The following is a 15014-nucleotide window of genomic DNA, read 5'->3' as shown; positions in this document are numbered from 1 at the left end:
GTTTATTATTATGTATAACAGGCTCTGGGACATATGCATCTTTGAGATGTGCTAGGCTTAGCAGAAAAGGGTGCCATAAGTAATCTGTATGACAGTGGTTACCACAGATAAATACATGTTTCTAGTTGCTTCCTTCCCAACAAAAAAAGGGAGGATATTCTGACTCAAAATATTTGAACAAGGGTCATTACTGCTATCACCACACATCACAAATATTCCGTAAGTGATATCAGGCCCCAAAAGAAACAGAAGACTGAAGCCAGAGTTCAACCAACTTGAACAGATAGGCTAGGGACAGAAGTTACACATAAACCGGTTTCAGTGATCAGAAATTGGTTTAACCTGTAACAGAACAGACATTCAGTGCACATACACTAGTTTCAAAATGGCTGACACTGGTTTCAGATGCATCTGGTTGAATGTAGTATCACTTAACTGATTTGAGTCAAACTGGTTTATGAAACTTCTTTCCCAGACCCCTTCCTGATAAAAGTTAAATCAGAGTCCCCCAGCATCCCAGAATGCTTTCCAGTCCTGGGCTGGGCTCTGGTGTCTGCTCCAGAGAGCAGGGTTTGCCCCACCCCTCTGCTCCGTAGCTGGAGCAGTGAGGGCTAGCTGACAAGAGGGTGGAGGTCAAGCCCAGCTTGGGATGCAGGGGTTGAACACCCCTTCCCCCTCTCACACTTACTGCTGGCTACAACTGTGGACTAAGAATCCCAGAGGCACCTGGAAGCAGGAAAAGGAAATGATGAGAAGCCCATGCAGAGTCCTGCTGCTGTAATTCTGGACTGCAAATCCCAGAGACCTTGGAGGCAGCAGGAAGAGGAAGTAAACACATAGCCAGAGAGCTCAACCACCCCTGCCACTGCAGGCATGTGGCTGCATTTCCTGTATCAAAGACAAATGTCTGCTCACTTCTGTTTCAATTTAATCTGTGCTTCAGAGATTAACCTGCAAAGACTGAATCGATTCAGTCTCTGAGGTCTTTGACTGTCTGTACCTAGCCATATTGTCCATTCATAGATCATCTGGGTTATTGTTACGAAGCCCTGTGCCTTAAGCCTTATATCACTTCCCTGGACCAGGTAGAGAGAAGAAAAGAACGGCATAACCTAAAACATGGGCAGGAGCTCCCCAGAAGCTAAACTTCTGCAATCCTGTAACAGGAAACTAACCACTAGAGAAGAGCACATGTAAATATGTTCAAGTTGGGTTCCAGGGCCTGGATACCAGCAGGACTATAAAATGGCTCATCTGTGAGGTGCAAAAGATTTCTGGATGCTAACATGTAAATGAGCACACCAGGCATCCCATTTTACTCTCAGTGTTCCCATCTTCAATGCAGCCAAAACAAGTAGCTATTTAACCTGAAACTTGTTTTCCCAAGCTGGATCTGTAGACATGGCTGTATATTACAGTCCCTTTATACAGGAATTAGTCCCCAGGCTTTGAGAATGAGCTGAAAGGTAAAGGCAGTATTAAGAGTTGTTTTCTATGGTGAGCTTTTGCAAGTAGAAATGCTAGAAATTTTACTGCCTTTTAGCTCCCTTTTGCAATACAGGTGTTGTACCGAAGAATTTCAAAGGTATAAGAAGTGCTTTGTATGCCTCTATAAAAGATCCTATTTATATAAATCGTGTCTTCATGTGTGTAAATTTTGAATTAACCTAAGTATATTTAGACTAATGGATGTTTATTACAAACCTAGAGGAGAATAAAAAAGAAAAGGATCATATTAGAATTCTCCACATTTTCCGTACTGATTACCTGAATATGCCAAGACTGTTCATATATAGAGCTTCAACCCTGACTGATATATCTGTGTTTATTTCAGAAGCTTCTCCAAACATAAACAAGAAAAGCTCTTATATGTGACACTTACCTTTGGATAAGTGTTGAGAGCTACATGATAAGTAATGTCCAGGCTGGTCTGAACATAATTTGTATTTTGTACAACTTGCACTTTAAATGACTGCAGAAACATAATGTCACATTCATACCAAATATTTACAAATATTTGCTTACAGTGCTGTAGATCCAGTGAGAGTCTACACAGGTATTCATTTTCCCTGAACAGAAACACTCCTCACAGCCTCTGGGATTATTTTGCTGCAGGTTGAAGAAACCCGATTTGCAACGGTCACAGTTTTCTCCTTCAACGTGTTCCTGGAAATGCATGTTAGAATATTATTTCTGCTATCTCTTATTTTGATAATGCAATGGAAAAGCAAGGTATCTGTGAGAATATTCTTTTCATTTGTCAGTGTTAGAGCTAACTTCTCCATAAAGTCTGTGAGACCAAGTAAAAATGAATGGGGCCTCCTTGGTATAGAATTAAGCCATTAGTCTTGGTACCTTTTCCATTAACACACTTGTGGGTTTTTTTCCCCCCATGTAAAGAATACAATTATTGGAAGAATACAAATATTGGAATTATCTTATATTTGCACACCACCCTCCCCACCTTGACTGCAATGGGGAAAGCCATGGCAGGGGGGCAGTCAGTTGAGAAGGCAGTGGAAAGACAGATGATAGGGCAGTCAAGTGGCCTGACCTCTACTCCTTGCCACATCCTGCCACCTGTCTCCACCATCACTTTCCCCCCTGCTACCTGCCCCCCTTGCCTGCACACACTAGCATCTTTCCTAGCACCTGTTCCCCTGCCACTTGATTCCCCCCATGCCTGCACTCCCTGACATATGTCCCTTCCTCCAGTGCCTGCCACCCCACCTGTCCCCACTCCTGCTGCCTGTCCCCACCTCACAGCCTCTGCCACAACTCAGCCCCCACTGCCATGCCTCTCTGGGACAGGAGCAATCACATGCTCCATGGCTTGGAGCAGGGACAGAGTCCTGCCAGAGCTGAGAGTAAGCATCAGGGAGAGGTGGCAAAGCAGAGGCATTTGGGGAGTGGAAAGATGGCAGGGAGCAGAGGTGGTGGGGTGGGTGGGCAGCAGTTGCGGCTTTGACCTTGACCCCAAGTTGACTCTGACTCCGACCTCGCACAAGCTGCCCACCACCCTCTCACCCTGCCTTTTTACTTGTTAAAAAAGCAGAGGGAGGGGGACCTCATCTTGCATTCAAGTACATACACTAAATAAAATGTTATCATTAAGTGTGGTAAGCCTGCATCCAAACTTCTTTGATATAACTGTACTTGCAATTAGGAATATCAATCCTATACATTCAAGAGTTCCTAGCAACTTTCAAGATTTTTGCTCTGTAAATTATTTTAAGATAGCTCTGTATTTTAAGGGTCACCTTTTTAAACTCTGCCTCTGAAAGTGGCTTTTATGTGCCCAGGTTTTTGTGATCATAATTTTAGAAACCATTTTGAAAGCCTGGCCCTAACAGCTCAGTTAATCTGATACAACTTTCTTGCTGAGGTCACTGGTGTGGATAGGGTAGGAGGAAAAAATAAATGTGAGGGCAATGAAACAAATGTATTTGTTAAAATGAAAATGCCAGTAACAAAGCAGAACACAGCTGTACTCTGCAATTACAATTGTGTTCTTAGTGAGTAATCTACATCGTTCTTATCAGTTGGCAGTAAACTAATTAATAGAATCATAACATTTAAAGGAGGAAAAGGTGATCTAACCCATCCTTCTGCCAATATATGATTGTTTCTAACATAATATATTTTTAAATCAAACATTCAATCCAATTTTAAGTTACTTAAAGGATGGACTTTGACCACTTTCCTTCAAGAATATTCACAATGATTAGTGATAAAATCCTTATTTACATCCCTTTGCCAGTTTTATTTTTGTTCACTGGTCCTCATATGATAGAGTTGACCATCTAAAGCCCACTTTTGTTTCCTCTTTATTTTTCATTCCTTGTACCTTTACTTGCATTAAGTCTACCAAGCAAGAAAACTTCCATCACAAAGTTTCAGAAAGAACACTTTTAATTGCTATATATGAAAGAGAAAAAAGATATCTTCTTTCCAAAGCCTGTCAAAGACTCTATTATCATCACCTTTATCCAAAGATAGGTCTGGGTTTTTTTCACCACTTTATTTTTCCTGTGCAATATACCCAATATGATTATTTTTTCATGCCACTTTCCATAAGGCATATTGATTTTTATTTGAAGTTTACCAGAGGGGAGGAATTTATAGCTTCTGGTTTAACATCAGACATGTCTCAACCATCTGCAAAGCTTTGTCACCTGAGCATTTGAAAATGGAGGGAAGACATTTACATAGATTGTAAATTCTCTGGATTCAAGACAGTCTTTTTTGTTCAATATTTGTACAGTTCCTGCCACAATGGGCTACGACTTTGGCATTTTGGTAATACAAATAATTAGTATTAATAGCATTCAGTTGTGGATGGCATAGATGTGTTAAGGTTATCTTCATCCAAGCTTGTTTTTAAGTCAGAACATAATGAAATATGCCCCATGTCTCTGTCTTGAATTCTGATCCCCTGGACATGAGAGCCTGAAGAGATAGGAAGAGATTTTATTTCTGACAGAGAGCAGTTGAGTGTTATATATATGCCAAGTGGAGATAAGGTTAATACTCCAAGAAGATTTCAGTGCTATTCAACTGTCACACTGGTGCATGAGTATATGCAATATGAGATGGAGTAAAACTTTTTGTACCCTTCTGCTTGTAAGAACTTAATAGAAATATTTTTGCACTGGTACTTGGGTCAGTTTCCTTTGTTAAACATGGGACTGAAACTCTCACAAACAAAATGCTGAAAAGTAATTCCTAGGTAAGTGCAGGATCTTCATGCATATCACTGGTATATGTTTTTTTTAAAGAGTAAAAAAAAATAGGTTCATTTTGTTTTACAATACCGCCTGACTTTAAAATCTATATTAATAGATGGCTTTCTGAAAGTGTACACACAAAAAGAAAACCATTCCTCATTTCTCTGCAGGAATTAAGAAATTCAGCCTAGAACAAAGTTTCCAGAGTTATATTTTAACAGCTTTTGACAGAAATACCTTAGAGATTTTCAAATGAAGTATCCAAAATGAAAGAGACTATCTTTTGTCCAATCTCAGCAGTAGAGTAACCATACACTCTCCATAACAATGCATAATACAGGAGATTTTAAATACTTTTTTTGTTTTACTGTATTAACAGTTCAGCGTTTGCTCTTTTGGAGACATATTAGAAAATATTTTTAGAGTGTACAGTGCACTTCAAGTGCTTTTTAATGTACAGTTCTTGGGCAGAGGAGGGTGGGTGTCTGAAATAAATGATTCACAGGTTTCTGAATATTTCTTAAGTAACTTGTCTTTTGCAGGTTTCTATAAGCCTTGTGTGAATGACAGCTGACTCTGAAATACTTATTTTGATTATAGTGCCTTGGTGCCATGACACCCCTGCACCCAATCAAAACTGAAATTTCATAATCAGACCCAGACAAGGCATGAATTTATCCTAGGAAGAGCCACAAAGCTATCACCACAAACAGTTACAACAGCGGAACAACATTGTAACAGTGATACAGGACAATAGGCTTTAACTTTATAATAGAAATGCAGATCCCCCACAGCTGAAGAGTTTGACATTCATACCTTGCAGATGCAGAGGCCTACACAAGGATCTTCATTTAAGCTGCCTTTCACAGAGCAGCTGCAGGGTGTGCAGTTAGGATACCCCTTGAAACCCAAGTCACATTGATTGCAGCTCTTGCCTGAATGGCCAGGCTTGCAGTGGCAGAATCCTGGAAGCAAGGCTACAAGAAAAACACAAAGTTAACTTATTTGGTATTATTTTCATATATTAGTTATTATTTGAGTTGCAGTCACCAAGGACAAATGTGTAGAAAGGCCTTGCTCTAGAAAAGTGCCTGCAAAACTGGGGGACCAGCATTTGCCTCCCTCATTCCCATCTTTACTTCAAAGCAACACTGCTGAAATCAGTAGAACTTTTCCACAAGTAAGTAGGTGTAAATGTAGCAGCACTGAGGCTGCATTTAACACACAGGGCCTTAGCAAGCCTTATTATTTAACTATAATTGATACTTAGTTTTTTATAAAAATAGGATGTTAACAAAGCAAATTATGAGAAGATTACTTCTGGCACCCCAAGCTAGACTGACTACATTTAAGTAGTGTTCCAACTGAAGGAAAACTCATCTAATTTTTAGTGCAGTGATCTGCTAGTCTTATGCGGGCGCATCTACATGAGACGTGTACTGCAGAGCAGACTAATTAACTCTGCAGTACACATCTCATCTACACATGCATATTAGGGCATAAGAAACTAATAAACTCTGGGGCAGGGCAGTACTGCTAGTACTTGTAATACAAGTACTACCCTGCTTCAAAGTTTTTTTGTGTGCAGCAGCACATGTGCAGATGCTGACTGGGGCACAAGTCAGGTTCAGTTCCAGGGCTGCCTGCTGGCTAGCCCCACACTGAAGCACTCTCGTGCCCCAGCCAACCTCTCCACAGGAAAACTGAACCTGGTCAGTATAGCCCAGGGCTGGCAGACTGAGCTCCTCAGACCCCCTACTAGCCAATGCTGTTCCAACAGGGCTCCACATGCTGCACATGAATAAATGCCAGAGCTAATTGCTCTAGAATTATTTGCTCCTGGGCACACATTCAAACCATGCACCCAAGAGCAAAAAAACTCTGGAGCAATAAGCTCTGGAGTTTATTCATGTACACTGATTACATGCGTAGGTACACCCCGTGTCATTGCTGTTACTTACTTGTGTGATCATAGACAGTCACTTAACTGTTAAGTACCTTAAGATTACCCAAAGTATACCCTTTTGTCTATGCTAAATTTTGTAGTCAGAGCAGTTTGAAAAAAAGATTCTGACTCTGATCCTTGCCTGCGTCTAGTGTGTATATATATTTATTTATTTATATTAGACACAGGTAAGGATCAGAGCCAGAATCTTTTTAAATAAATAAAAGACACACACACACACACACACACACACACACACACACACTAGTTTTATAAAGTGTTTTTGATTCAAACATAAAGGACATATAATGTATGTAAGCATGATAAGCATTAATCACCTACCCTTCAGTGAATTACCAAAAAAATTGACAAATTATTGTTATTGCAATATAAGGTATTTGTTTTTTTAATTGGAATTATATACAAATATAAAAATAACAGAATGTTGCTTGTTTTCCCTCACAGTAATGTGAGGAATGTGAATTCTGGTTTGTTTGGAATTATAATTCTCTATTCTTATCAATCCAATCCTCATTACAACTCGGAATGCAATTTCCTATAATCTCATTTTGTAGCAAAAGCCAACTGTTAATTTTATCCACATACAAAGTATTCATGTCCCAGTCCATAGTCAGGTTTTAATTGCTACTCATCCAATGATCCTCAATCTGAGCACACACAGAGAGTCTGACCACCTCAGTCAGAATCACTCATTGCTGCTCTATACACCCAATCATCATCGTCATCATCATCTTTTTCTTCTTTCCATTTACATTTAAGGATTATAATCCTCTTTATTGTCTGGTTTGCCACCTGCTTCAAAAGATTTCCATTTTACACCAACTGAACAATTTTTTTTTCCTTAAATAACCAGCCAGCTCCTTTTGAATGCATTTTAATGTACCTAATGTGTTTTCATTCTGATTTGCAAGTATATAGAGAAATTCCTTTGGCAATGATCATGTTTCTCAGGCTTCTCTTCAAAGCAGAAACAGACTTATTCTAGTTTACAAATATTCAAATAGATTGTCCCTTCTCTCTTCCCCCCAGTTGCTTTCTAGGATGAGACTCTTTGGTCTTTACTGAAATGTAGATTCTGTTAAAATAGTTAATTATTAGACTAAATGCACAGAATTTTTTCTACTTCGTTTAAAATTAGGTAGGCACAAATTTTGCTTTGGTACTAAAGGTTTCAAGGGGCTAGTGAACACATTTTTCAAGACAGAAATAACGGGGAAAGATTCTTATCTACTTTACAGATATTCTTAAACTGCCAAACATACCCACATGCCTGGTCGATCCCTACTCTCCACTGCCTCCTACCCACAAACATTTTTCCATTGAAAAAGAAGATTTATTTTCCTGGAATTATCATCACTGCTATTTACTTAATTACCACATCCAGAGGCTGCAGACACAAGAAGGGTTCAACCATGCCACAAGCTACAAAGACAAAGTAAAAGGTAGAATGTATTGTCCTGCAAAGGACAACCTAATTTAAAAGCAACAAATAAATGGAAGAATCAGGGAAGCAAGGATAAGGATACTTCAATAGGAAATGGTGTTGCATAGCATACGTCTGTAAAACTAGATGGTTTTGAATTTGCTAATTAAAGTTAGGTATAAGCAAATCAAAATAATTCCCATACCAGTCAGCTACTATCAAATGTCCATTTCCTGTAGTTCTGATAGAAGAAGGTCTTGAAGAGGGGTTTTCAAGGAGTGTACAAAACAGTAGCTTTATAGACCGTTTTAGATCTAAGGCATGAACTACACCAGGAATGGCATTTCATATGTGAAAGATGGTATAGACTAAAGCAGTGATGTTCAACCTTTTGTACCCATGGGCCAGATGAATAGCATGGGGCCAGTCCAGTCAGTCCCCATGTCACTCCTGGGGGCCAGGATCAGGGACCAGGGCCCCATCCCCCTTCTATCTGTCCCCACACACTGGGATAGGGCTCCAGGGCCTCATGTGTTGGGTCAGAACCTGCAGTGTTGGGTGCACCCTGTGCACTCATGGCCATGCTCTGTGCACCCACCCAACATGACACAGCCCATGGGGATTGCCATGGATTGGATGATAGTGCTGGGGCTGGATTTGGCTCAGGCCAAGGTTGAGCACCCCTAGACTAAATGCAGGAAGTATTTGTTGGACACATGGAGAAATGGGCAATGGAGTGTGGCACCACTATCAGAATAGAGAGGGTAAAGGCAACATAACAAGATGCAAGTATGGGTAAGAAGAAGGGGTCTTAACAGTAAGGAAAAGGAGCCTTTATTTTATGTGGTAGGGAAGGGAGACATAGCATAAAGACTCACTTTATCCCTAAGATTATCATAGAGAGGACAGGAAGATGGCTGTAGTCATCAGCAAACCCTTGATTTGAGGTTTATCTTTACCACAGGTCACTGATGGTTCTTGAGATGAATTAATAGTTCAATCCTTGAGCCACAGATCCATCTGCAGAAGTTGCAGGCCTTTCTTCAGGGGAGAACAGACTGCAAGTTAAGATTCTTCTCCTTTTCCTTCCTCTGCTCTCTCTTCTCTGCTTCCAGGTCAAGACACTTTAACTCAAATTGGGCTGCCACTTGGTCGAGGTTGCAGCACCATTGGGGTCAGTTGGCAGCCAGCTCCTCCCAACTCTTGATGGTAGCACTTGTTTTTTTGAGGTATGCTTTCCATGTGTACTTTTAGCATTTTATCTAGCCATGATAAGGTCTCAAGCCATTACTAAACTGGGAGTAGAGTGCTTGTTTTGGGAGTTGAGAGTCAGGTATCTACACACAATGTCTGGTTCAGTGAAGTTGGAACTTGAGAATCACCAGCTCCATGCTGGCAATTTTAGCTTCAGCAAGGATGCTGGTGTTTGCGTGGTAAACATTCCCATTTGATGTAGAGGATTTTCTTAAGGCATTGTTTGTGATACCTTTCCAGGGTCTTGTGATGGACAACAGTAGGTCACCCACATTTCACATCCAGAGAGATTTATTTTCCTGGAATTATCATCACTGCTGTTTACCTAATTACCACATCCAGAGGCTGCAAATACAAGAAGGGTTCAACCATGCCACATGCTACAAAGACAAAGCAAAAGGTAGAAAATGGGGATGATGGCTACATTGTAGACCTGGATCTTGGTGTCTTTTTGGAGATCATGATAAAGGCACACCAAAGCAGTTTCCCAAAGGAGACTACTGAGGTACAGGAAGTGCTTGTCTACCTCCAGGGTATTTTCCTGATGGTAATTTGGGAAGGGGTAAATTGGGGTTCACATTCATGCTCAATGTAGACTGATAAATCAATTGAGTTTGATGCTAGAAATAGGCCCACAGTTCACTAGGCTTCTCTGAAAAGATGTGGTCTGGAGGTTTTCCTCAGTGGATGCATCTACACGAGTAGTCTCTACATGAGACATTTAATGCCCATTGGACTAATTCTACTGCACATTAGCATGGCTGACAAAAACACTGCTAAGGTGCAGTAGATTAGTCCAATGAGTATTAAGCATCACACCAAAAGCATTCATCTGCGTTAATGAGCAGTAGTGCTTATTACAGCACATTAAATTAGTACCTGTTATTACAGGTACTGAGCTTAATGCACCATAATTATGGCACAATAATGAATATGTAAACATGCCCAGTGTGTGCAAGGATGGCACAGTCAGCAGCATGTTGAAGGTCAAGGATGGTTGTTTTGAACACTTCAATCTTTGAACAAAAACAAACCAGACTGATAAGCCCTCCATTTATTTGGTATTCAATATCAACTCCAGAAGGAAGATGGTCCTTAATGAGCACCAAGATGACTCAGAAAAATGGAGAACAGAGTTGAGGCAATAATGCATCTTTGCTTGACTACAGTTCAGATGGCAAATGGATCTGTCTCTGATCTGCTACATATAATGGTCAATCATCTGGTCATGGAGAAGTCTCAGGATCTTGATATACTTTTCAGGGTATCCAAATCTGGCCAGTACTTTACTAAGGCTTTTGATTCTATCATGAAGCCTCGTGGAATAAGGTCAATGAGAACCATATACAGGTCCTGATATTGTTCCCATGACTTTTCTTGGGCCTGGCAGGCAACAAAGATCATGTTAATTGCCCTGCAGGACGGTCTGAAACCACAATAAAATTCTGGCAGGCCTTCTTCAGGAAGAGATAGAAGATGGTTCAGGATGATGCGGGAGAGGAGGAAAGGAAAGGAGGGTGATATCTTGATAGTTCCCCACACAGAGATTTATCTCTTTTCTTGAAGACAGTCATGATGTTGGCATTTTCAGGCCCCCAAAGTTGGCATTCGTAGAGTCTCAGTACCAGTTTGTCACTGCTATCCTTGTAGATTTCAGTTGGTATACCATCTGGTTCAGTAGCCTTATTGTTGGTTTACTTGAAGGCATGCCAGACTTCTAGACTACGATTCCTTTTCAGGGTCTTAAGGGATGGCCTCAATGGTGGTATCTGGCACAGTCAACTCACAGGCACTCAAAGTGTTCTTTCCATTTAGCTGGGATATTTTTTTTGTCTTTGAGGAGCATCAAGCCATTCTGAGATTGCAGGAAAGTAGGATCATGGAAAGTAGGGCTGTAGATGGCTTTTGTTGCCTAGAAGAAGCTATACATCATGTTTGTCAGCACAGAGCTCAATTTCCTTGGCTTTATCTTGTTGCCATTGATTTTTGATTTCTTGGATACTCCTTTGAGCTTCAGCTTTGATGAGCTGATATGGTCTCCTGCTGAGATGATGTCATCTTACCAAGTAGAATGAATCCTCTTCTTCTGGTCGGGGAGGACTTAGATCTCAACATCTCTCTCACTGAACTAGTTTTGGTGTTTATGGGTGGTATAGATAATGAATTCAGCACAGGACATATGGATGGTGGTTTTAAACCCCTTCCAGAATTCCTCAGTGTTGTGGACAGGGAAGAGAGCTTTTCATGAAGACACTGTTGGAGATTCTTACTGATTTGGGGTCTTGAAGAGATTTGGTATTGAGTATGGATAAGAAGGGGTCTTAATAGTAAGGAAAACTTACTTTGCATTGCTTTTAGCTGTTTTTGGTGATTTGGAGCAAGCTGAATGTTCATAATGAATCTGATGAGATGGTGATCTGTCCAGCAGCATATTCACAAGGCTCATGTAATATGGACACACATTTGATCATAGGCTCTAATAACAACATAATAGAGGAGATGGCAATGCTTAGAGTAAGGATGTCTCCAGGTGGTCTTGTATTTGTTACTGTCTAAAGATGGCGTTCGGGATGACAAGACAATGCTCTATGCATTGGCTCAGAAGAAGGATGCTGCAGGAATTGGCTTGGGTCTGTCTGACTTTGGCGTTGATGTCACTGAGGAGAATGATTCATAGAAGTTAGGGGCTGGAAGGAACCTTACAAGGTCATCAGATCCAGTACCCCTGCTCTTGGGAAAGAAAGACTGCTGGGGCCAGATGACCCCAGCAAAGTGGGTGCCAAGACACTTTCTGAAGATTGCCAGGGTAGGTGACTGTACCACTTCTAGGGGGAATCTGTTCCAGACCCTCAGCACTCGACTTGTAAAAAAGTTTTTCCTTATGTCCAATCTGAAATGATCTTCAATTAGTTTGTGCCCATGGTTTCTTGTCATCCCCTGGGGTGCCTTGGTGAACAGATGCTCCCCCAGGCCCTGATGTACTCCCTTAATATACTTATTGGCTGACACCAAGTCCCCTCTGAGTCTTCTCTTCTCCAGGCTGAACAGTCCCAAGCCTCTCCTCATATGACCTGCTCTCAAGACCTCTAATTATGCACATGGCCCAGCCCAACTTTGGACTCTCTCAAGCTTCTTTACATCCTTCCTGAAGTGTGGCACCCAGAACTGGATGCACTACTCCAGCTGTGGTTTCACCAAAGCCGAGCAGAGTGGGAAGATGGCATTCTTAGTCTTCCTCAAGATGCATCAGTAGATGCATGCCAGTGTTTGATATGCTCTGCCAGCTAAAGAATCGCATTTGTGGCTCATGTTCATTCTGTGGTCTATCACAACATCCAGGTCTCTTTCAGTTGTGGTGCTGGAAAGTGTAGCATTGCTGAGCCTATAAGTGTGTTGCGAATTATTTCACCCTAGATGGAGCACTTTACATTTCTCCATGTTAAATGTCATCAGGTTAAGATCTGCCCCCCTCACAAGCCTGTTCAGGTCAGCCTGTATTGCCAGCCTGTCCTCAAGCATGACCACACTCCCCCATAATTTGGTGTTGTCTGTGAACTTAGCCAGTTAGCTTTTAATACCCAAATCCAAATCATTGATGAACAGGTTGAAAAGCACTGGTCCAAGTATTGAACCCTGAGGGATGCCACGAGTCACCTTCCAACATGTTGACTCAGTTAGGACCCAGAGAGTATTAATAGACATATCTCAAGCCAGTTACCTAGCCACCAGACCATAAACTAGTTGAGGCTGCATTTTCCAAATTTTACCATGAGAACATCACGGGAGACTAGGTCAAAGACCCTTTTGAAGTCCAATTATGTGACATCAACCTCATTTCCCCTATCTAGGTGGTGAGTTACCCAATTGTAGAAGGAAATGAGGTAGGTTAGGCATGACCTGCCTGCAATGAAACCATGTTGACTATCCTTGAAAATACTGCCTTCTGTTAGCCTATCAATAATAGAATCTTTGATATTTTTTCCAGGATTTTGCTGGGTATTGAGGTCAAACTGATTGACGTATAATTCCCTGGGTCCTCCTTTCTCCCTTTCTTGAAGATAGGCACCACATTGGCCCTCTCCCAGTCTTTTGGGACCTCTAATGAGCGCCACGAGTCTTCAGATAGTTTTGTCATAGGTGACATGATGATGTCAGCCAGTTCTTTTAAGCATTCTTGGGTGTAGTTCATCTGAGAGCAATAATCTTGTCTCCTTGCGAGTGTTAGTCAGCATATGGCCAGGGTTGGAGTAGAATTGTTTTTGACATCGCAGTCAGCATTGAATGTTGCGGCATATACACTGATGACAGTGACATAGTGGTTGTTGCCGAGCTGAAGACATAGGGTCATAAGATGTTTGTTAATACCCAAAGAGGGTGGAATAAGGTGACTAATGAGCTTATCCTTGATGGTGAAGCTGATGCAGTTAGCACATCTGTCCTGAGCCAGTTTCCCCTTCCAGAAGATGTAGCTCTACCCTCTTCTGTCAGCTGACCCTCATCCTGTCATCTTGTCTTACTCAGAGCTGCAATGTCAATGATGTATGTCACTAGTTCCCTGGAGGTGATGGATGTTTTTCTTTCTGGTCATTTGTTGCCTTGGTTATGCACCAAGGTGTGATTGTTCCATGTTGTGAAAATCATTGTCGTCTTAGGATGTTTTCAATCACAGAGAGAGTTATCCTGCTGGATGTAGTTATCCAGCCAAAAGCAGATAAGACAGCCTAGGGTTAGGGCACTTTTTCTAGTCCATTCCCTATGGAGAGTGAGCAGAAGAGATCCTGAACAGGACTTTTCAGTTACAATAACAGCTGCTGAATTACACCCATGTCTCAACCCAGGTGCAAAACTACCATCAGGCCACTGCTGCCTTATGTATAGATTCATGGCTGGAGTCTGCTGTGTTCACTAGTACCGTCTCTTTCACCACTGGTCCATCACTGCAGGGCTTTTGGAGGTTGGTACAGGAGAGCATGTTGTTTTCTATGGTAGAAGCCCGCACACGACCTTATTTAACATCAGGAAGCTGGTGCATGGAGCTAGCAACGACACAACCTTGATAGGGTGGAGATCTGGGACCAGTGGCAATGGTGAGCATAGATTAGAGGAGATCTCTATCTGGCTGCAGCCTTCTTCTGTCATTACAGCCATGGAGACATCATCTTCTGCCTCATTGGCTCTTGAGGACTTGGGTTTGGACCATGGTTTGTCTAGACCCTCCCCTCAGGCCTATTTGCCATGGGTATCCTTGCCAGGAGTGTGAGACTCCAGGCAACATAGCTCTGAGAATCATTGGGATGCATAAGCCTTTCTACCACTACAAGGTCCCGGTCCGTGCAGGGGGATGACCAGAGTAATAGTAGTCTGAATATAAGCAAGGGAAGGAGCAAGGCTTTTGGAAGATCAGAAGGAGGAGCCAGCTAAGATCTGATGAAGGCCTAGATAACAGCTTTAATGGCATGAAAGGTGGGGCGGGGGCGAGGAGCGGGTGTTGGGATTTTGGAATATTTGAGAGAGGAAGGAGAATCAAGACTTGGACCTGAGCTGGAAGAACGGGGTTAGGCATTGAATCAAAGATGAAACCTAGGCTATGGGCCAGAGTGACTGGGGGAATAGTGTTATCAACAGAGACAAAGAGAGGGGGGAA

General features: G+C 41.7%; 1 protein-coding gene across 1 annotated transcript in view; it reads right to left on the bottom strand.

The window, feature by feature from the left end:
- The window catches only part of LAMA2 (laminin subunit alpha 2), a 559328-nt gene that overhangs the window by 341382 nt on the left and 202932 nt on the right, over positions 1–15014 (bottom strand). The window contains exons 11-12 of the mRNA XM_006029173.3: positions 5544–5704; positions 2026–2166 (exon numbers count right to left, since the gene is read on the bottom strand). Coding sequence (XP_006029235.2) covers positions 2026–2166; positions 5544–5704 — 302 coding nt within the window. The remainder of the gene's footprint in view (positions 1–2025; positions 2167–5543; positions 5705–15014) is intronic.

The sequence above is a fragment of the Alligator sinensis genome, unplaced genomic scaffold, assembly GCF_000455745.1.
Source record: "Alligator sinensis unplaced genomic scaffold, ASM45574v1 scaffold889_1, whole genome shotgun sequence".
In the NCBI taxonomy this organism is placed as follows: domain Eukaryota; kingdom Metazoa; phylum Chordata; order Crocodylia; family Alligatoridae; genus Alligator; species Alligator sinensis.
Note: the sequence above shows the minus strand (reverse complement) of the source record. Positions and strands in the feature narration are given on the sequence as shown.